General features: G+C 38.5%; 4 protein-coding genes across 9 annotated transcripts; 2 read left to right on the top strand and 2 right to left on the bottom strand.

Moving 5' to 3' along the window:
- Positions 1-33: 33 nt before the first annotated feature.
- Positions 34-759, bottom strand: LOC116177998 (PEST proteolytic signal-containing nuclear protein-like). 2 transcript variants are annotated; one of them, XM_031497216.1, is made up of 3 exons: positions 593-759; positions 269-506; positions 34-222 (listed from the first exon to the last, which is right to left on the bottom strand). In XM_031497216.1, the coding sequence occupies exons 1-3, from the start codon at positions 633-635 to the stop codon at positions 99-101; spliced, it is 405 nt and encodes a 134-aa protein (XP_031353076.1). In that variant the 5' UTR covers positions 636-759; the 3' UTR covers positions 34-98. The 2 variants fall into 2 exon arrangements, with proteins under 2 accessions (XP_031353076.1, XP_031353077.1); XM_031497217.1 differs by having other exon boundaries at positions 269-516; positions 593-748.
- Positions 760-938: 179 nt separating this feature from the next.
- On the top strand, positions 939-2,935 carry LOC116177997. Its single transcript, XM_031497215.1, has 3 exons — positions 939-1,257; positions 1,313-1,486; positions 1,533-2,935. Exons 1-3 carry the CDS (start codon positions 1,145-1,147, stop codon positions 2,173-2,175), a joined length of 930 nt encoding a protein of 309 aa, XP_031353075.1. The 5' UTR covers positions 939-1,144; the 3' UTR covers positions 2,176-2,935.
- LOC116177995 (sialin) lies at positions 2,923-9,925 on the bottom strand. Of its 5 annotated transcripts, XM_031497214.1 has the most exons (7): positions 9,791-9,925; positions 5,245-5,276; positions 4,699-5,189; positions 4,450-4,650; positions 3,869-4,399; positions 3,158-3,325; positions 2,923-3,109 (listed from the first exon to the last, which is right to left on the bottom strand). In XM_031497214.1, the coding sequence occupies exons 2-6, from the start codon at positions 5,267-5,269 to the stop codon at positions 3,158-3,160; spliced, it is 1,416 nt and encodes a 471-aa protein (XP_031353074.1). In that variant the 5' UTR covers positions 5,270-5,276; positions 9,791-9,925; the 3' UTR covers positions 2,923-3,109. The 5 variants fall into 5 exon arrangements, with proteins under 5 accessions (XP_031353074.1, XP_031353072.1, XP_031353070.1 ...); XM_031497212.1 differs by having other exon boundaries at positions 2,923-3,325; positions 5,245-5,353; positions 9,791-9,899; XM_031497210.1 differs by lacking the exon at positions 9,791-9,925 and adding an exon at positions 9,612-9,723 and having other exon boundaries at positions 2,923-3,325.
- Positions 9,926-18,932: 9,007 nt separating this feature from the next.
- LOC116178796 (tudor and KH domain-containing protein homolog) lies at positions 18,933-20,886 on the top strand. Its single transcript, XM_031498412.1, has 6 exons — positions 18,933-19,115; positions 19,212-19,711; positions 19,761-19,976; positions 20,027-20,243; positions 20,292-20,464; positions 20,511-20,886. The coding sequence occupies exons 1-6, from the start codon at positions 19,111-19,113 to the stop codon at positions 20,768-20,770; spliced, it is 1,371 nt and encodes a 456-aa protein (XP_031354272.1). The 5' UTR covers positions 18,933-19,110; the 3' UTR covers positions 20,771-20,886.
- The last annotated feature ends 918 nt before the right edge of the window (positions 20,887-21,804 follow it).

Here is a 21,804-nt window from a genome sequence, read left to right as displayed (position 1 = left end):
ACTACCTACTTTCACAATATACATCCGAAAAAATTGACTTAATTTCGTACTTTTATTCTACCTATGAAACAGTCCAATAAATAAGAATTACACTAAAATTAATCGTCTGCTAGAGCGCTATCCATCGCGTCTTTTAGATTCTTTTCGAACAGCTTCTTCGCGTCCGAAAAGCCGTGTTTCGTTTTGCCGAACGAATTTGGACCCGAAGACGTCGGGGTATCTCTAGAAACGACGTGAGTTCGGGGGTTTCGAGTGGTCGTCTACTTACCGCCCGATGTTACGCATTCGCATCCGTGCCTCCGGCGGCATTTCCTCCGGTTCGTCGTCGCTGTCTAGATTAAATGCGGCCGCGACCGACATCTTCGGTTTCGGGCTAGACGTCGACTTCAAAGCTGTTAATTTCTTTTGTATACTCATGTTCTTTAAACGATTTTTAGCTATCATTCCTATATTATCTACTTTAGGTGATGGCCGTTGAGGCGATCGGGATCTGTCTCGGTCCTTGCCTAATAAACACTGACAAATTTAAAGATTTTAATAGGGCTTGAATATGTCTATTAAAATTAAGGATTTTTTTGTGCTTTGTAATTACCAGTTTTGTGTTTATCGCTTTCTTGTGATTCCTTATCTGACATTTTTTTCACTGGAATTTTTGTATTGATTCCAGGAATGTACTCAAAGAGGGTGGAAGTCGGAAGAAAACCTGTTTCAGCGAAGTGACAAACCTAGAATTGAAGGACAATTTCCCAATTTTTTTGAAAATGTGCGCCAAAAGGACTGGTGTTTATTGTTCTATACCAGCAAACAGCCAAAATTTGACTGTGGCTAAGCTGTACTTGCGTCTAAAACTCATATATACAGGTAAAATTATTGCGGGTCTGACTTATACCAATGCTTATATCATTGAATTTAAGTTATAAATTCAATGCTTATATCTTTCGTTTATTCATTGAATAAAAAAGCACATGAAAAGTATGAAATCGTGGACAAATTATGAGAATGGCGCAGGCCATACAAAGAATTAGGAAATCACGTTTAATTTTTTTTGTATCATCCGGTACAGTCCTAACAGCTTATGAAGACATAACCTCTTATTGTGTGCATAACCTACAATTCAAACCGTAAGTGGAGTCTTTCAAATGTAATGGAAGCACACATCTTATCCGCAGAACAACAAAAGCATTCCTTATCCGGAAAAAAGAAAAATAAAAAGACAACCGTAAAGAATGTATTAGGAACACCGTATGCAAATTACTGGTACAATAGTCTCCTTCATTACCACCTTATCCGATCACTAACATTCAACTTTAAGGCCTTTGATCAACAGCAACGAGGAACAGCAAATCTGCAGCTTGCTGAGGAAAGATTTCGGCTGCTTTAAGGCAGATAAAGTCAGCGTACCGTGGTGCGTCATGAAAACCATACCTAAAGAGCAACGAAAAGCCTTTCGTTCCGCCAACATTACATCGCCCACGAAAAGCTACAGGTGCGCTTCGCGACTTGGTTTAAGTAATGTGCCACATTTGTTGTAGATCTTCAGTCGTATTTGGAGTTAACGAAGCAACTCGTCTATTGGAGAAGAAACTGGCGGGGTCTGTGCTAATTTCGGATGACGTAGAACCGAAGTTTATTGTTAAACATGTCGTGGACATCTGCGTTTTGCATAAGGTACCTATTTTAGTTGTGCCCAATCTGAAAAATCTACTAAAGGAAGTTATGAACTTGCCCAGCCTTGTCGTCGCATTTAAACGTACCAAATTAGATTACTCGAGAGTCAACGGGGTGATTAAGGAAATATATCGCAATTACCCCCCTCCTAAAGATCATATTCATTCTAATCGTGACTTCGAGGATAACGCTATGGATGTGAGCGAGAGCAATTCCGATTCGGAAGATCCACAACTGCCTTCCTTGTACTTGCAAAGGACGAGTAGTGAAAGGGTTTTTATTCCACAACCGTCTCGGCGAAGAGAGTCAATCGATTCCGATTTGAAAGTGAAGGGTGAGGAGTTTTTAAGTTTTGAAACCGAACGACCCATTCAGTTGACACCTGCGGTAAGTGAGGCACGCAAAGAGGGTAAAGTTAGTTATAAATCGTTATTGTTAAAACGTGTTGCGAGCGATAAAAATAGAGACATAAAGAAAATTGTACAATTAAAAAAGAAAAAGAAATAAATATGGCTAATCTTCTTAGATGTAATCGCATTTATCTTTGGAAGTCTCCTGCATTAATAAATGCGTTCTTAAATTTGATTCGTCATTAGTTACATAATCACACCGAGCACATTTTAAATCATTGACAGATTTGTGTGTAACAAAATTCCTTTTCAAATTGAATTTGTTGTCGGTTGCATAATCACAATGGTCACATTTCAAAATCTTTACAGTCCCCAATGTGCAATTTTTGGTATTACACTGAATATTTCAAATCATTGTCTTGTCCCGGTTATAGGTACGTTAAACCCACACATATCCCAATTTCTTGCTTTCTCGTTTCGGGGGCATCATTGTTAACCAAAACCTTCTCGTTAATGATTGCATTTATTTCTTCTTGTTTTATTACAACTTTCACAATTTCACTCACAATCACACGGAAGTGGCTGTGGCTCTGGTAACTAAACAGTCAAATGTTATGAAATTTGATATACCGGGTGCGTTAGAAATTGGAAGAAGAGTGGGGGATTTTTACCAAACTTGTAAACTTTACGTTGTCTTCATTTTGAAGTTGAATGAAATATTTGTTACAGTTTTTTATAGGCCTTTTGCAGCACTCTGAAAAGCATTTGAAAAGAACTAGCTAAGTCTACAACTGTAGAGAGCCTAGACAATTCAGGAAAGAAGGTTCGACAAGACCTGATAGCTCTAAACAAGGCACAAAACAGTAGCCATAGGCCGATTGAATGCTCAAGACGAATATAGGAATAAACACAGCTTGATAATTTATTTTTACATGATTCACAGCAACAAACAGCACGTTATTTATTCTAACGTAGGTACATTGAAGTATAGGCATAAATTAGTCTTTTCAGAAAGTTTGATATTCTTCGTTCAGTCGTGTTATCGAGCGACTGAAAAAAGCTCAAAGACATCGACACAGAACTACGCTTCCCTAGAGTGAATCAATTTGAACTTATCAGATAATTGCTCATGTATATACCTAAGGGCTAGGCTTTAGCTGTCGAAGTGGTTGCGTTTCGTCCACTTTATTGTTCGGCTTATTCCACTTTTGCTCTTCTCCCGAACCGAAGATGGCATAAACAATCGTTGCGATGGCGTATAAAGTGACTGTGACCCAAAATACAATTTGCCATGATTCAATTGTCGGCTGAAAATAGACGAGTGAAAGATACTAGAAATCGTTCACTATAAAAACCGACCCTCGCAAAGTCAATTTCTTTTTATTTGCATTTTTCATGTTGTTCATTTCCAAATGCTCCACTAGGTGGATACCGTATGGTTTTTTTTACACGTGGGCGTGGCAAATGAAAAGAAACTTTGATATGGGCGGATGATTGACAGTTGTGCATTTCAAAGTCACTAGATATAGAAAGTACCGCAATCATCCGCCATTTTTGGGCAAATTTGCTGCCAACTTAAAAAAATTGACAAATAAAATCTGAATAGCTGTAATTTTTTATAACCTAACTTCATAGTACTGTCATGTTTTATAAAAGATATTTCCAAACAGGTGGAACAATCCCTAACATTAAAGTTACTAGAATCTGGTAACTTCCGCCATTTTTGGGCAAAAATCATGCGTTCTCTTTCTAACACACGAGCCCAATGGATTGCGGTACTTTCTATATTTAGTGACTTTAGTGCATTTATAGCGCGCGAACTATAACGGTTAGCGATGGAATTAACTTACATTTTTTCGTGTGAGCTCTCCAACAAATACGGGTACGACAATACCAGGAATTGTGGCGCAGGTATTGGTGATTGCAACCAAAGTACCGGCAAAATTCGGCGCTATGTCTATGTGATTGGACAAATATCCGCTGAACATTCCTCCGATTGCCGTTATGGCGACGGTCATCAAAACGGTCACTAAGGTCCTATCGTCGCCGCTGTAGCAAATGGTGATAAAACTGACTAGTGGTATGATGGATGAGATCAGTGTTGAGATCTTTCTAGCGGTGGTCGTCGTGATCTTGTGCTTCCCACGTAAGACATCTAGCGTTTTGCTTAAAATCATACTAAAAATCCACATCGTGAAGTATGGAATCGAACTTATGACAGCGTTGTCGGCAATTTTGTACTTCAAAATCATGCTCATGTAATGGGGGAGCTCTATCAGGACCATGTACCAACCCCAGTTGCAGCAGGTATGCGCCACTAATATCGCAAGAAAGGCAGGCGATGTGAATACTGATTTCCATGGTACCACAGGCTTCTTCTTCTGCAAGTTTAACTAATTACTCCCCAGATTTTGCTGTAAAAAAAATCTACCTCCTCAGAATCGTCTCCTTCATTTAACGATGAGGTGATAAGGTGCCTCTCTTCTGGAGTAATAAACTTGTGCTGATTTGGAGAGTCGGATGCCAGTATGAACCAGACCAACAACCAAACTGCGGCGAAACCTCCCTCAATGTAGAAAATGGCCTCCCATCCAAACGCAGATGAGATTAAACCAGTGACTAAAGTAAAAATCTGGACGCGTTTATGCAGCGATTATTCTCTAGGTACATTAATACTTACAACCGTTCCAAGGGCGGTTCCAGCATAGACAATGCTGCTCATCACACTTCTCTCGGTAGGTGGCGCCCATCGTGACAACAGCACATGCATGCCCGGGAACGTAACTCCACCCCCGACCCCTTCCAGGATTCTCATAAAGAGAAACGCGCCGTAATGCCACTTCGCGGCCGCCGGCGACAGAATCGTACAAATCACATTAATAAAGACGGAAAAGAACATCACCCACTTGGCGCTGAATAGCTCGGCTATTCTAGCCGCCGGCAACTGGGCCACAATGTACCCCCAGAAGTAGGCGCTCTTGAGCAGACCTTGAATCGTACTATCCCAGGCGAAGGGACCATCTTCGCCGTCCTCGTGGTCGCCCCCTTCGGAGACGGCCGTGTGGTTGACCATGGCGACGATCGCCACGCTTAGATTTACCTTCAGACCGTAAATTATTCCCATCGCAATCGAGCCCAATACCGCTAGTATGTAGCGCATGGAAATTAATTCTAAAAAAAAAAACGCTGGCGATTAATTGCCAGTGGTAACGGAGAGAGTACTTACTTCTGCATCGTTCTGCACACGCCATCTCTTATCTGCAATGAGAGAAAATATCGCTATTAATTAATCCGAATTCGATCTGATTATCCTCGAATTTGGACCGAGGGCTGACCTACGACAAGTTCGTTACTATTAGGGGTTTATTTTTTTGTGAGATTGTGACAATGTAACGAAGCGCCTGGAAATTACCGGTTTTACTGATCACTCTGTAATAAATGAACCCCCTGTATCAAGAAGCGCTTAAGTTGGGCGCTTCGTTACGAAGATTGTCGCTCCGAAAAATATTTATTTCTGTGTAGAAGTTAGGAATATAAGGTAGAAATGAGCCACCTGTTAAGCAAAATAACAGACCGTATGTAATTTGCCGTTTGCAACCGTTCCTGTAGGAATATTGAATTTATTTTGCTACTTTCGGACATATTGTCTCGCTTCCTGCAATTGCTTTCCCGTAGAAACCGCTACCGAATCCAATTAGTTACTGTTCCCGCTTAGGGAAATTGCTGTGCGCAAACAACGACTTTTCTTTAACATTTTTCCCGATCGGTTGAAAATCCATAGATCAGTCCTTGCCCAAACCCGACACCCATTCCAGCTTTTTCAAACCGGAACACCGAAAATACGTTATATCGTAACTGTGGTACGAACAGTCCGCACTGGTTCCCCGATATTCACCCAGTAGCTTATCGAAACGGAGGAAGTGATCCTGCAAAGCCTATCCCGTCGAATCGGGCGTTTAAGATGCATCCGACTGTCAATACTCTTTCCGTCGAAAACGCGCCGCAGTGCTTCCCAGATTTGCTTCGGCGTGACCTTGTCATGGACATTCTCTAGCTGGGAGTCGCGAATTCAATTAAATTTCGAAAAGATATCTCTATAAATAAGACAGCTGATATTGCGCATCCTGCGCATGCGCACATTAATCGTCAAGATATTTTGCTTGGCTCCGGTGCCAGAGCTATAATAAGCCACCGAAGTCAAAAAGAACGAACTAAATATATTACAAACTGTGGGAGTAGTTAAGCAGGGCCGGCTCAAGACAACAGTTACGTGTAAGGAAGCACTAAAATTTGCTCCCCTGGCCGCCGCGCTGAAGACTAAATGATGGGAACTTTTGGTAAGCAGGTCTATATACTTAAAATATATTGTAATGTAAATTTAATTACATGATTTATTTACATATTTACAATTAATTATAACAATAACAATGTTGAAATGAATTGATTTATAACACCCAAATATTATATTAACACAGTTTATAACAGTGGGAACTATTTATTACTTCGGTGTTGAAATTGGAACTTTCCTAAAACGCAATTCGATTTGCTTATATAGCCAACTCGAGTATTCTCGAGTGCTTCCGAATGGTCTTGAACGTTCTAGAACAAAACACATCACATTTCCCGGAAAGATTACATCACATCCGCCTTTGTTCTTTATCGCCGATTTTTCATGGCGCCTCGATATTACGGCTAAAGCCCAACTATGAAAATGCGCTAAAAACGTATGGAGAATTTAAAAAGCATTTCAGAGAATGTTTAGAAGATTTAAGAGAATTCCTAGAATATTTGAAGTATATTTTTAGAGAACTACAGTAAAAAAATGCAAAAGAGGTTTTCGCCTTAAGGCCAACTTTAGCGCATTTTCCATGAAATTATCAGTAGTGCCCGAATGGTCATGTAGACTATTTATGTGTCGGTGCAAAGGAAAAGAAGTTACGGCACACCTATTTTTATAAATAACAAACTTGGCATTGCGCAGTCTGCGCATGCGCACACCTGGTGTTTAAAATATGCGATATGTTTGCTTTACCAGAAGAATCTTTGGCTATGTCAAAAAATATCGCCCAGCATATGATTTTTACAATATACGATACGACTGTCTTTTCTCCATTGAACAATTGATTGCTCATTTACTCAAATAAATAAAATAAAAATATCTTGAAAACTGTAGGAGTAGTTACGGTCTCGGACGGACGGAGAAAGTGGCTATAATAGCGCCTTCCAATATGAGTTTGAAAATGCGCTAAAAATGTTAAGTAGAATCTAGAAATTTCAGGTGGCTTTCAGGACAGTTTTAAAACATCTTTAAAAAATGTTGGAGTAATTCGGTATCATTCAAAGGTAAATTTCAACGGAATTTCGTGACAATTTCAAGGGATTCGCTGTAGTTTTGCCGGTATGTCATTAGCGCTTAATTTTTGAAGACGTATCATCCTTACATTGTTCTTGTCCTTTTCTATACTATACTCCTTCCTATACTTTTATTTGTCTCCCTTGGCTTGCCACAAACAAAATTATATTTATTGTAAAGTGGTTTAAATAAATATTATTATTATTATTATTATACATTCTACTTATGCGCAAATTTATCAATGTTTGCTGTCTTATTTATTAATATGTTAGTTGAAATTTTAACCACAAATACTTCTATTCGCATATAGCCAAAATGCGGACTTTGCAATGCCAACTTTCTTATATATCTCTTTGAAATTTTAACCATAGATGTTTTTATTAGTAAAAGCAAACGTATCGCATATTGTTAACATCAGATTACTGTGCGCGTGCATGCAACTGACTTATTTATCCGGATGTTTTTTTGAAATTTCACAGAAGGCAAACATTTCATATTGTAAACATGCATTCGGATTTTAAGATCTCGTAAGTTCTTTTCGGTAAAGTTGCCGAAATCTTCGAAAAATTCCAGGAAATTCTGACCTGTAATCGAAAATTTTCGAGTTTAAATCGGAAAAAATAAAATCGGAAGTTCCGGGGTTCTGCTATACGAATTATCAGACAAGGACGGAGGCGAAATTTTCTTAGCTGATAATCTGGACACCAACGCTAGAGCCTTAACACGAGGTTTGAGAAAAATCCATAATTGTTTATTTATTCGTGACTACAGAACTAAATTTTTCTAAAAAATGACCGAAGGCTATCTTTTTCTAGCGCATTTGTAGGATTACATTTAAAACAAATAAATAAAAATAATTGAACTAAAAAAAATAAAGTAGAATATTTTTTAAAACTTACATGCTTTAAAACTGCTGATTTTCGGGGTTATTAGTGCCCCTTTGAAACTTAATCGATCTAGGAAATAAAAATATTTGAGACGTACCAGGAAGTTACACACCTCTATGGACGCGAGTATACTAAATAGAATCTAATGTTCTTAAAAAACTTATATGTCAGGGCCATAGACTATCTACGTATTATGTTTTCTGGAGATGTCCTTGTTTATTTCGATTTTTGTTGGGATATTTTCGACGATGCTAAATAATTCATTACCGAGGAATGGGGGAGAGGGGGGGGGGGCATTATTTTGCATTTACCATTTAGTATTTCCACCGACCACTTTTAAAAATAGCGTATAAAAAATAACATACATAGCGAAATTGCGGGGAGTATGTCCGACCGTCTGTCCATCTTCCTGCTCACCCAACTCAGCGCGCTAGCCCATTTACGACGAAAATGCGCGCTATTATTTCGCCACTTATTAATTATTATTAATTATTTAAAAATATTCAGAATGTTCAAGCACCAATAGAAGCAATAGAGAATGCATTGTTTGTTTTTTACAATTTTTGAATCTTAATGATCAATATAAATATGTGCGGTCGAAAAAAGAAAAGATTTATGGCTAGTTATTCGTGCCAAAAGAGTATTCAAAAATTACGGACAATAAGTATAAGGTCGTCCGGACCATTAAAATTTGTTTCAATGAAGCTTAACCGCCTTGCGAATTATCTATGCTGAGATAATGGCGATAAAACCCCCCTCGAGTTATTTTTTATTTATAAAATGACCGTGTGTACTATATTAATAGGTACATACATCAATTGGCCAAGTGTAAAAAAAACTCTGCAGTTATTCATCTTGGATTCCATTTCAAATGGTGGGAAAAGAAAATGGATGCGCGGGCGGGAATTACCTAATATTTTGAAACGCGTTTGTCCAAATTAAGACGGTGCATTATTTTTGGGTTTCAATGTCATAATGCGACTGGAATACAAATGATGAGCGTTGCTAAATGTCAATTTTAATGAGTTATATTCGCGTCATATCAAAATCGCGCAAAGATATGATAAGATGTGCAGTTTTGAACTTGCGTTAGAAACCGAGCGGGCATTTCGAACTTTTGATGGAATTGGAGAGGTTTAACCTCGAGTTTCAAGAAAAAGGCGCGTGTAGCATTACCGCCGCTGGACTGGATCAAACCGCACACAAAACCGCAACAATAACATTATTTTATCTTGATCGCACTTGTTAAAACAAAGCCCAAAGCACTTTGAAAAATGCACCCAAACTCACAATTGATAGCCATACGAGCCGAAATTTAGATTAGCTTAATATATTGTTTGCGTAGAGACTCACCTAAATAAAAAATGCTTAAAATTAGCAAAAATCAGCATATGCCGGTAGGAAGTGTTGGGAAACGGTGAGCGCAACTGAAGATTATAAATGTATAAATAACGCGATATTTTTGCGGATAATTTACCGACGCAGTTTATCTAATCTTTCATGGCAAAAAGCGACATTTCAAATATACTTACAAAAAAGCGCGAATTGCACAAGTCTTTCAACGTGTGATTAGGTCGTAAGGTCACCTTCTGAATACATCTCACTCTCACTCTGTATCGATCGAGAGCACGCACTTTTGGGAAAATGTGAAATGCGCGTGAGTACCACTGTAAGCGCCGGATGTGTAGGCAAGACGCTTTACAAGGCGCGCGGATGAGTTGTTGGATGCCTGTCCGTTTCATCCACTTCATAGGTCCTTCTCTCACACACAGCGTTCGCGTGAGCGTTCCCCGATCAAATGACGTGGGAAAACTGCAAAAGAACACCAGAACACAACACATTACCCTCAAGGTTCTCCATGCTAATTCTCATAAATTCCACAATTACCAAGTGAATAATAGAAAACCTTGGCAATTTACACGTATATGTTTTCCTAGCTTCTCACCTCGTTTCATTAGACCTTCTGCACCTGTAAAAAGCATTATGTGGCTCATTCTGTAATTGGGCGAATGCCTGTTGAGAGCCCAGAACAAGAGGGACAATAATTAGCAGCGTTTGTAGAGCAAAATTTCCACCTAGGAAATCAAGCAATCTGGGCATTTTTGTATATGAGAAAGGTTATGGACATTTAATAGTGTTTCGCCATCTTTCAGGAGCTACCAATAGTTTTGTTGATGGTATTAAATTGAATAAGAACTGCTATTAAACATCAATATGAACAACGTTTTTTATTGTATCGGTTTCTAACGACAAAACTCTAAATTATTTATATAGCAACAAACTACTACCTTAGATCAAACATAAATGAATTATTTAGTTTAAAGATTTTAGTACAACACTTCCCCTCAAACTTTAAACTTTCATTTATGTTACAATGAAAACATCCCCAATTTTTCTCTAAGATGTTGAAATTGAATTTTTGGAATTAGCTTAGTTAAAATATCCGCAACTTGATCTTCACTTGCAACATGCACTATGTTCATCTCCTTATTTTGAACTCGTTCCCGTACAAAATGCGCCCGCACATCAATATGTTTCGATCTCTTGTGGAAACTTGGGTTTCGAGCGAGTTTTATCGCGCTTATGCTATCTACACGAAGCGTTGGTACTTTTTCTAATGGTGCAATTTCCCCAAAAAGACGATTTAACCATACAATGTCTTTAGCTGCTTCGCTGGCAGCCACATATTCTGCCTCTGTGGTAGATAAGGAAACACTTTTCTGCTTCCTGCTTGCCCAGACGATAGCACCTCCACAAAATTTAAAAACCAGACCGCTGACAGACCGTCTTGTATGAGGGTCACTTGCAAAATCTGCGTCGCTGTATGACTCTAATTCGTTAACTTGAGTGTCAACTTCTTTGTAATAAATTCCCATTTCAGCTGTGCCCTTCAAGTATTTAATGATCCTTTTTACCATTGTCCAGTGCTGTTCCCTTGGTTCTTCCAGAAACTGTGAAACATAATTTACAGCAAACGTGATATCAGGACGAGTAGATACTGCTAAATACATTAAGCACCCTACTGCTTCTCGATAAGGGGCTTTCGTCAATTCAAATTTCATTTCTTCCCCTGTTAATTGACATCTTTCAATTGGCGTACTAACTGAATTTGCTTCTGTCATTTTAAATTTTTCAATTATGTCATCAACGTACCGTTTTTCATTAATGAAAATTGTTCCATCGTTATGTTGATTAATTTGAATATTGAGAAAACATCCGACTGGCTCCGCTGTCATTTTGAATTCTTCTTCGAGTTTTCCAATGAATTTATTAATAGATTCTTTTGTTGTGGCAACAACCAATCCATCGTCCACATAAATAACGACTATCAGTTTTTCATTTTTGGAAATACGGTAAAATAAACATGAGTCAGCTGTACTCTCCTGTAAACCAAATGAAATTAAAACCTCCTTGAACCGTTCGTTCCAGCATCTTGGGGATTGTTTTAAACCATAAAGACTCCTCTGCAATTTACAAACACGCTGACTTCCATCTTCATAACCTTCAGGTTGATCCATGTAAATTTCTTCATCAATTTTTCCATATAAAAATGCAGTCTTGACGTCAAATTGAGCAATCTTCAATTTTTCTCTCGCTGCAATACTCAAAACTATCCGAATTGAATCAAGTCGTGCCACAGGACTAAATGTCTCATTATAATCAATACCTTCTCGCTGACTAAATCCTCTGACAACTAAACGTGCCTTAAACCGCGAAACATTCCCGTAAGAATCCCGTTTCACACGATATACCCAGCGATTAGAAATAGTTTTTCGCTTTTCCGGCAGTTCAACAATTTTCCACGTCGAATTTTCTTTCAATGATGCCATTTCTTCGTTCATGGCGGTCACCCAATTCTGCTTTTCTGCCGATTTTATGGCCTCGTTATAACTTTTTGGTTCAACAACTTCCGAAAGCATTGCATATAACAACCTGTTTGGTGCTTTGAGATCGTTCCGATTTCTGAGATGTCGTTTTTCCAAGATTTCTTCCGATGCTTTACACTCCAATTCCTTTTCTTGAGTTGGTGTGCTCGTCTCTTGATCGACAAAATCTTCTTCATGATCTTGCAAATTCCCTTGATCGATGAAATCTTCTCCTGGAAATGTTTCGGGACCTTGACTATCTGCGCTTCTTGTCTTCTCCGGAAATAATGCCAATAATTTTTCAGACTGTTCTGGTTCAAAAACAACGCATTTACTGCGAACGATGCGATTTTCCGATTTATACCAAATACGAAAACCGTCAATATTGTCAGAATATCCGACAAAAATTCCTCGTTTGCCTTTTGGGTCCCATTTATTTCTCTTTTCTTTCGGTACGTGCACGAAACAATCTGTGCCAAAAACATAGAAACGATTTAAATTCACCTTCTTCCCCGTGAAAAGTTCGTAAGGAGATTTGTTTTCAACTCCGCTTGGTCCACTGCGATTCAAAATGTAAACAGCAGTATTGACCGCTTCCGCCCACAAATATTTTGGCAATTTTTTAGCCAAAAGCATTGTTCGAGCCAAATCAACCACCATTCTGTTTGTTCGTTCAGCGCATCCATTTTGTTCATGCGTATAAGGATTTGACACCGCCAAATTCACCCCGTCCAACTTCAATATTTTTCGAACCTCGCTGTTGTCGAATTCTTTTCCTCCATCACACTGCAGGGTTTTCATCGATCTACCAAGTTGAGTTTTTATGATTTGTAACACCTCTACAATTTTTCCAGCAGTTTCTGATTTTTCCTTGAGGAAATAAACAAATCGCATTCTTGAATAATCACAAGTAAAACACGCAAAATATTTAGCACCACCCAACGAAGTGCATTCCATTGGTCCGCACAAATCAACATGTAGAACTGTTCCAGTCGTCGTAGCACGCTGATTTCGTGATTCAAAAGTACTCCGGTGTTGTTTTCCTTCCACGCAAGCTCCGCAAAATGTTTCGTCCTCGATGAAGTCGATTTTCTGGTTTTTCAAAATTTTCTTGACATGTTGTTTGTTCTGATGTCCAAATTTTTCATGCCAATTTTGAAGTGTAATTTTCGTCGTTAGATTGGCCTCATTTACATAATCTTTCGGAAATGTTATTTGAATCACCATCCTGAATAATTGACCCATTCGAACTCCGTATGCTTTTACAACTCCATCCCGAGTGAATTCACATCTTTCGCTGGAAGATCTGAACTTCATGCCCTTGTCCAACGCAGCCGTGACCGAAAAAAGATTTCTTCGTGCCCCTGGCACAAAAAGAACATTTTCCATGTGACATTCTATTTTCTTTCTGTCGACATAAGCCTGAAATTTTATACTTCCTTTTCCGAGAGCGTCCATTGTTGATTTGTCGCCGACATAAATTTTTAAGGGAACTGCAAACTGCTCATAAGACAAAAACCACTCACGATGACGAGTTATGTGATCTGTAGCTCCGGAATCAACAATCCAAACATCGCCATCTTCCGCGCTGAGAGCCTCAGCCTCGTCTTTCGATTTTTCTTCACTGTCTTCTTTTCCCTTTTTGCAATTTTTCCGGATATGCCCCACACGTCCGCACCGGTAGCATTTAATTTTATTAAAATTATTGCCACCATTATTGGCATATTTCTTTTTTATGTAGGCCTTACTAGAAAAAAGTGCGACTAACTCTTCCTGTTTTCCTGTTTTCTGCTGCCGACGTTTTTCTTCCGATGTCAACACTTCAACCAAATTCGCAAATGTTTGCTGTTGTTCAGATCTCGCCCACCAAGCTTGTTGAAGGCCCTCGTAGTCATCTGAGAGAGAATCGAGCATCTTTACTACGAGTGAAGACTCGTCCGGTTTCACATTCAGCTGCTGCATGCGCAGAACCAGCTCCTCATAACGAGCAATGTGAGTCACCATATTATCAGCAGGATTTTTACTAAAATTGAAAAATTCAGTTTGAACAGTATGCGCAGCTTGTTTGGTTCGTTGCTCAAAAATAGAATGCAATTTGAGCCAAATTTCCCGTGCCGTTTCACATGAAACCAACAACGCCATAACCTTTGATTCTAGAGATTTAATAATTATCTGACTTGCTGCACGATCTCCCCTGTCCCAAGCCTTGAATTTTGCATCGTATTCTGCCTGATTAAAGTCCTTATCTTCAATAGCTAATTGCACTGGCTTCAGTATTTCCCCAATGCAAACTTCATACGCGTCCACTTTTCCTCGTAATAAATTTCTTATAGCAAATTTCCAAATACTCCAATTTTCAATACCCCGTAGTTTTTCTATTCCTTGAATTTCCATTTTTCGTGTCGTCTCTTGTCAAAAAAAAAAATTGATTCCGATTTTATCGATCCACTGCGCTATCTATTCCACGCTAGCAACCAAGATTTCCTTTGAATGACGTACCAACGAATATTTAGAAAGAACCACGCTCTGCTACCATGTTGATGGTATTAAATTGAATAAGAACTGCTATTAAACATCAATATGAACAACGTTTTTTATTGTATCGGTTTCTAACGACAAAACTCTAAATTATTTATATAGCAACAAACTACTACCTTAGATCAAACATAAATGAATTATTTAGTTTAAAGATTTTAGTACAACAAGTTTTCAAGGGTATCCAAAGCCTCTAAGTAGACTAACCCTTTAAGTTTGTTCAAGGCTTTGCTACAGTCTTTAAAAAGATTCAAAAGCCTTCAATCCAGAGCCTTCGGAGATTGCCTCCTTCTGGCCTTTAAAAGCGTACAAGATGTTTCAAGAGTCTTCACCGAACCTCAAAAGTCTTCTGGAATGTTCTTGATGCTTTTAGCTCTTAACAGGATTTTAGGGAACTAAGCAGGATTTAGAGCGATCTGGAAAACCGGGAAAACCTGGAAATGTCAGGGAAAGTGTAAGTAAGTCAGGGAACATTTAACTTAATTTGCCCATTTCAGATAATATTAATTGCCTATATCACAGATTGACAGATTGCTACACAGTGATATTCATGTAGAAGTAGACATAGGGATTTCCTATAGGAATTTCCTATGTCTACTTTTACATGATAAGTCTTCCAAAAGACGCCTAAATTTATGCAACCAAAGTAACTACTTACAACAAATGAAGATCTGACTGTCAAATTAATTAATTTGAATATTATCGCTTCCGTACAGGGCCGGCTCGTGGGGTGAGGCGGCGAGGCGGCCGCCTCAGACGCCATAATCTTAGGGTCGGTATTTTTGAAATTTAAAAATAAAAAAAATGTTTTATTATAATAATGTAGTATAATAATAAATCTTTGTAATGTCAATTGACTGAAAGCGATTATAAAATATAGCCATCTCTGCCAGGTCACTAATTTGCGATATATGTAATAGGATAGCATGGTTTTTTTAAATAAACTTTATCGTACTTGATACACAACGAATAATCTAGCGCCGGCGGTGATACAATACACCAATGTCACTGCTTCAGTTATTACTGCTTAATCGTTATAGACGGGAAGTGAAGGAATCGTGCAAAGCCACAAAGGTAAAAAAACCTTTAGAAATACTGAACTGAACTATATACATAGAGCTATACGGTTTGAGTGATAACTTTCCAAATATAGTAGTATCTCTAACTATTCTAGTCACTGTGGCCCGTGGAGAACGTTCTTTCTCAAAAAAATAATCAAAAATTATTTATGTTCAACAATGACAGGACAGATTAACGGATCTGGCCATTCTCGCCATTGAACATGAACTAAGTTCTAACATAGACTTCTTCGATGATGTTGTTAACAATTTTGCAAATGAGTTAAGAAGAGTTCCTATATAAATATAGGTATTATTACACTGTTTTGGTATTTTTGTTTGAATTTCCGTTTTTTTGTATGCTTATGTAAACGTCATTTTCTGATTTCTTCGATTTTATTTAATTTTCTCGTTGTTTGGTGGTACTTATACTCATATTAAAGAACCAATCAACAACAAAAAACCTTTTCATTCGGGCGGCAAAGTTAGCGCTTGCCTCACCCGTTTCTTTTCGACGAGCCGGCCCTGCGTTCCGTATTCTAATTTTCGTTAGTGTGCGATGTATTCATAAAGAAAGATTATTATTATTATTTTTATTTCTAATTGGTATAAGTGCGGATAACAGTTAAAGGAGCTTAAGAGATTTATTTTCTGTGAAGCTAAAGCAACAATATTCAAATTAATAATTAATATGACAGCCAGATCTTTATTTGTTTCAAGAAGTTATTTTGGTTGCATAAAATTAGGCGTCTTTCAGAAGACTTTTTATCATGTATCATGTCCAACGAAGTTGGGTGCGCTATTCCAGCCACTTTCTCTGTCCGTCCGTCTGTTCGAGGCCTTAACTACTCCTACAGTTTTCAAGATATTTAGATCGTTCTTTTTGCATTCGGTAGCGTATCGCTCTGGCACCTGAGTCAAGGAAAATCTTGACGATTGAACTGCGCATGCGCAGGCTGTGCAATGTTAACTTTTTTATTTATTAATATATTTTGTTGAAATTTTAAGGCATATATATCGCATATAGTAAAAATCAGATGTGCGCATGCGCAGACTGCGCAATGCCAACTTTCTTATTTATGGAGATATTTCTTTGAAATTTTAACCATATATGCCTCTAGTAATGAAAAACATAGCGCACACAGGTATGGCCTTTGGAGAAGTGTTGATCAATTTATGGAAAATGCGCTGAAGTTACTCGCCTTAGGGCGAAAACCTTTTTACTTGTTTCATGCTTATTCCCTTACCGTTGCTAGAAATAAGCTACCGTCTTTTGTTTTTTCTCCAGAGAGAAAAACTGAAAAATGGCCGATTCCTTCAATTTGCTGAAGCTGCGCAGCCCTTTTTACCCATACTCTGTGGCCTACATTCTAGTTTTTTTCTTTTGCCGCTTTTCCTTCTCCAACAGTCTTTTATAAATAATATGCTATCGCTACTAGCACTGGGCAATTACAGGTTTGAATAAATGTGTAAACAAATAAGCAAACGAGCTCTGGCTATAGCTTGGCATTGTATATTATATGACTAAAGCTATGCTCATTTTGAATTTCATGCAATTTGGTTCATCAAAAGGCCTTCCTTATGTTTTGGCCTACCTACATTGTGTACCGGTTTATTTTCTTAATTAAGTTGACGGTATATTTTATTGAAAGATCCTCGTAACAGTCGTAACCTTGGAATTTTAAACACGCAATTTTTGCGGCGCTGCGATTAGTCGTTATCAATTGCACACATTCATTTTCCTCTTTCTGTCGAGAACCGTAGCTGGTGATACTTCGTTGAAAAATAACCGAGTGAAGAAAACGCTTCTTCTTTGTAAGTGCGCCATTTGCATTTACTTGATGTGTACCTTCTTTCTTTAGGTTGTTGCACATTCATCTACAACTAGCCCTCTTATTTAAAGAGGTAGATAGGTACTTTTTAAGGTTATGAACGAAGAGAGGGTTACCTTTGATTTTTTTTAGGGTTTTAATTTCAAGTTCGTCTATTTTAATTGTTATCAGTTTAACGCCTCTTCAGGGTTATAAGCTATTGCGTTCAATTAATTTATTACCTTCATTAGGTACCTATTTATTATCTTCGCGAACTTTGTTAAATTATGGTCGACTTTACACACGAATGTTATGGTAGCCCGCAACTTCCCTAGAAGCTTAATACAAGTAAGGCGAGGCTCTTCGGGCATTGTTCAGTTCATTGCATTCCGAGCTCTGCGGCTTGGGAGTTGTCCTTTGTTTGCAGGTTTATTGATCCGGGAACTGAGCTCATTTCTCTGGATGACATCTAATTTATATTAAGGTAAGCGAAGCTTTTTTATGTTTTGCTTGTATTTAATACGACAATGTAAAGGCGTTGAGTTATTTAAAATGGGTCATAGGGAAATTTACATTGCATCAATTGTTTCCTCGCGAATCATCTGCCACAGTACTGTACAAATTGTTTCTAAATCAACTAATTTATTCAAATCAGATATAAACGTATAGGATTACAAACGGTGCTCTAATTGTTTTCCACCGGCAACTAAACAATAACCGATACTCGGCACTGAATAGCTCGCATTACCACTCAGCTACTGTGCTCATTGTACTACATTAACACCTTTTCGAGCGGCGGAATACATGTTGCTGATTCGTTGATGCGATTTGAAGGATTGAGAGATCGAGAACTGTCAGTGAAATAACTAAGCGCATAAGGCCAGAACAATTTGCGCAATGTAAATTTCCCTATGGCCCATTTTAAATAGCTCAACGCCTTTACATTGCGTTATGCTAGGTGTGTACATACTTAATTCTATGGCCCATCTTTAAAAAACTCCCTGTATGATAACGCCACCAGAACCAGAAAGACGATTTTTTCATCTAATGATATACAAATTAGTCATTTTTCAGTTGCATATCTCATTATTTTATTAAAAAATCGGTAATAAATCCAATTATCAAAATCATGTTAAGCCATGACTAATAAGGCAAAAAGCAGAATCAATTTTTTTGTAAAATGCATTTGATAGAGGAAAAAATTATGAGAAATACAACTGGAAAATGGCGATAGATTTAAAAAAATCTTCTTTCCATTGGTGCCACTACAAACCCTCTAAGTTAACATGGGGAGCAACCGTCTGCAAAAACTGTTTCCCGATGTTAATTGTCATGTTCGGTTTTGGACTATTCACCCGGTATACAGCGGCTGGGTATAAACACGATTGAACGCTGCCAAACTAATAACTGTTTTGTTGCTATCTTCAAAGGAATTAATTTTTATTTTAAGAAGGCCCAATACGAACACCAAAAATTTGTTCTAATTCTAATTATTTGGGATGTTTTGTATTGAAATTTGCGTTTAGTTTAGAAACATGTTACAACTATTGATTTGTCCCAATTTCTAGGAACTTGCACTGCAATGAAGTAAGTTACGTGAATAAAAACCCTTGAAGGGGACATAACCTCACTTAAGTTTAAGTGTCAATGATGGTTTGGACGTCTCATTTATTCTGTTTTTAGGCATATTTTACCTTCAAAATCGGTGACTATAGCCTTAGGGCTCTCGGTCTGTGGCATAGGTGGTTACTTATTGTATCTTCTTTTAAAAAAAGACGACGAATATAAAGCAACCCAAAAAAGATCCAACTACAAAACATTGGAGGTCTCTATCCCGAAGGAACACGTACGATCATTCATCGGACGCAATGGCAAAAACATTAAGGCCCTCCAGGAGGAGTCTCATACGAGAATTTCGTTTAAAGACGACGACAACGACGAGCAACGCACGTGCGTGATTCGAGGTAATCGGGACGCGTGCATTCACGCGAAAAGTTTAATATTGGAATTTATTGGTGCCCAACCGGTATTGAAAAGCGACGAAATGATCGTGCCCCAAAATGTGGTTGGCAAAATAATCGGAAGGTGCGGAGAAAACATAATGGAAATCACGACACGGTCCGGTGCGAAGGTGACCGTTTGCAATGACAAAGCCGCAGCACACCGAAAAGTTCTGTTGAAAGGTGAAGTCGCCAACTAAATCTGGTCAACACAATATATTTGGCATTTCAGGCACCGAGGAGCAAATAAATTGTGCTAAACTCTTAATTACTAACATCATTAAAACGTACCAACTATCACAGAACGAGCTAGACTCGACTCTGGCGAAACGAGAACCTCGAGCACCGCCAAAATCGCCTACTGTAAATGGTACTAAGGGGGACGCCTTGGACTCGCCAACCATGTTGAACGGTAGTCCGAAAGTGGAAAGAATGTCCCCCTATCCCGGTATGTCACACGAATCATCGCTGGTGCGTAATTTTCACGCGAAATTTTAGGACAAACCGGTGCACAATTCGAAGTGTACATCTCGGCGATGCTGGACCCGTCTCACTTTTGGATGCAAATTGTCGGACCGAAGGCGACCGAGTTGGATCAGCTGGTCGAGGAGATGACCGAGTATTACGCAAAGGACGAGAACAGAGACTTGCACGTTCTTAACTCGTTGGAGGTCGGCGATGTGGTCGCGGCTGTATTTAAGTTTGACAAAAAATGGTGGGTTATTCGACTTTGCGTACTTTTCACCGTGAGTAATTTGTGCAGGTACCGCGCAGAAGTCTTAAAAGTAATGGATAACGGCGGCGATTCGCATGTCGAGCTGTATTACGTCGATTATGGGGACACCGACGTGATTCCGTCCAAGGAAGCTTTCGAATTACGAACTGACTTTTTGAGATTGCACTTTCAGGCGATCGAGTGCTTCTTGGCACAAATCGGTAAGTTTTAAGGGTGAGTGAATTGTACTATAGCGTTGTAATTTAGAGCCGAAAGATGGCAAGTGGTCGGATGAAGCGCTGGATAAGTTTGAGGAGTTGGCTCACGTGGCCCAGTGGAAGAAGTTGCTGGCGAAAATTAATTGTTACTGGAATAGAGAGAAGTTGACTGCTAAAAGGGAGAGTTCGCCTGTGCCTGGGATTGACTTATACGATTTTAACAATGATACGGATGTTGATATTGCAAAGGAGCTTGTCGATCACGGGTATGCTGTCTTTAAGAACGGATGTGATCCAAATTTGTCATGATTATAGCAATATTGTTGCCATTCTCATTTCTTTTTGTATTAGTAAAAATAGTGTAAATTGTTTATTGTAAGGATAACCAGAAGTTTTAATTACATACATTGTTTTGTTAAGTAAAATAGCATTTGTTTAAATTGCTTCTAAAAGGACATACTGCAAAATGTGCAAACTCTTATAAGAACCGTAGAGCAATTGCACTTCAAAACTTTTTTTTGAAAACTAATCGAAAAAGTACGAATCCCTGTCAATTTTCCTTAAAGCAGTTGAAAATGTGCAATCTCTTGTAGGATCTGCAGAGCAATTGTAGTTCAATTATCCAGTAATTGGAAGTGTCTTTTGTGTATGCAATTGGTACACGTGCGCCATCTCTTTGATAATCGCTTCACTTTTCCAAATTAAATTCTTGTAATAGTTGAACAAGTTCCAATGAGATGCCGCCACGTACGTAATTACCTTCTAAAGAACATTTGAGTTTATTCAATTAATTGCCACGGCGGCCACGTCCCACTCAATTTTCCTTAAAGGGCAGTAGAAAATGTGCAATCTCTTGTAGGATCTGCAGAGCAATTGTAGTTCAATTATCCAATATTTGGAAGTGTCTTTTGTGTATGCAATTGGTACACGTGCGCCATCTCTTTGATAATCGCTACACTTTTCCAAATTATTTTCTTGTAATAGATAAACAAGTTCCAATGAGATGCCGCCACGTACGTAATTACCTTCTAAAGAACATTTCAGTTTATTCAATTAATAGCCACGGCGGCCACGTCCCACTCAATTTTCCTTAAAGGGCAGTTGAAAATGTGCAATCTCTTGTAGGATCTGCAGAGCAATTGTAGTTCAATTATCCAGTAATTGGAAGTGTCTTTTGCGTATGCAATTGGTACACGTGCGCCATCTCTTTGATAATCGCTACACTTTTCCAAATTATTTTCTTGTAATAGTTAAACAAATTCCAATGAGATGCCGCCACGTACGTAATTATCTTCTAAAGAATATTTCAATTTATTCAATTAATAGCCACGGCGGGCCACGTC

This window comes from Photinus pyralis, unplaced genomic scaffold, assembly GCF_008802855.1.
Source record: "Photinus pyralis isolate 1611_PpyrPB1 unplaced genomic scaffold, Ppyr1.3 Ppyr1.4_LG8, whole genome shotgun sequence".
In the NCBI taxonomy this organism is placed as follows: Eukaryota; Metazoa; Arthropoda; class Insecta; order Coleoptera; family Lampyridae; genus Photinus; species Photinus pyralis.
This window is presented reverse-complemented; position numbering and strand designations above follow the sequence as displayed.

What these genes read in the sequence shown, in the direction of transcription:
- LOC116177998 (XM_031497216.1), bottom strand. Translation starts at nt 635, where the DNA reads ATGTCAGATAAGGAATCACAAGAAAGCGATAAACACAAAACTG. An exon ending in AAGCGATAAACACAAAACTG is followed by an intron (nt 507 to 592) that starts GTAATTACAAAG and finishes AGTGTTTATTAG; the next exon opens with GCAAGGACCGAGACAGATCC. An exon ending in CGAATGCGTAACATCGGGCG is followed by an intron (nt 223 to 268) that starts GTAAGTAGACGA and finishes CGTCGTTTCTAG; the next exon opens with AGATACCCCGACGTCTTCGG.
- LOC116177997 (XM_031497215.1), top strand. Translation starts at nt 1,145, where the DNA reads ATGGAAGCACACATCTTATCCGCAGAACAACAAAAGCATTCCTTATCC. An exon ending in ACACCGTATGCAAATTACTG is followed by an intron (nt 1,258 to 1,312) that starts GTACAATAGTCT and finishes TTCAACTTTAAG; the next exon opens with GCCTTTGATCAACAGCAACG. An exon ending in TCGCCCACGAAAAGCTACAG is followed by an intron (nt 1,487 to 1,532) that starts GTGCGCTTCGCG and finishes CATTTGTTGTAG; the next exon opens with ATCTTCAGTCGTATTTGGAG.
- LOC116177995 (XM_031497214.1), bottom strand. Translation starts at nt 5,269, where the DNA reads ATGGCGTGTGCAGAACGATGCAGAA. An exon ending in GAACCGCCCTTGGAACGGTT is followed by an intron (nt 4,651 to 4,698) that starts GTAAGTATTAAT and finishes AAACGCGTCCAG; the next exon opens with ATTTTTACTTTAGTCACTGG. An exon ending in AAGGAGACGATTCTGAGGAG is followed by an intron (nt 4,400 to 4,449) that starts GTAGATTTTTTT and finishes TTAAACTTGCAG; the next exon opens with AAGAAGAAGCCTGTGGTACC.
- LOC116178796 (XM_031498412.1), top strand. An exon ending in AAGAATGTCCCCCTATCCCG is followed by an intron (nt 19,977 to 20,026) that starts GTATGTCACACG and finishes GCGAAATTTTAG; the next exon opens with GACAAACCGGTGCACAATTC. An exon ending in TTTAAGTTTGACAAAAAATG is followed by an intron (nt 20,244 to 20,291) that starts GTGGGTTATTCG and finishes TAATTTGTGCAG; the next exon opens with GTACCGCGCAGAAGTCTTAA.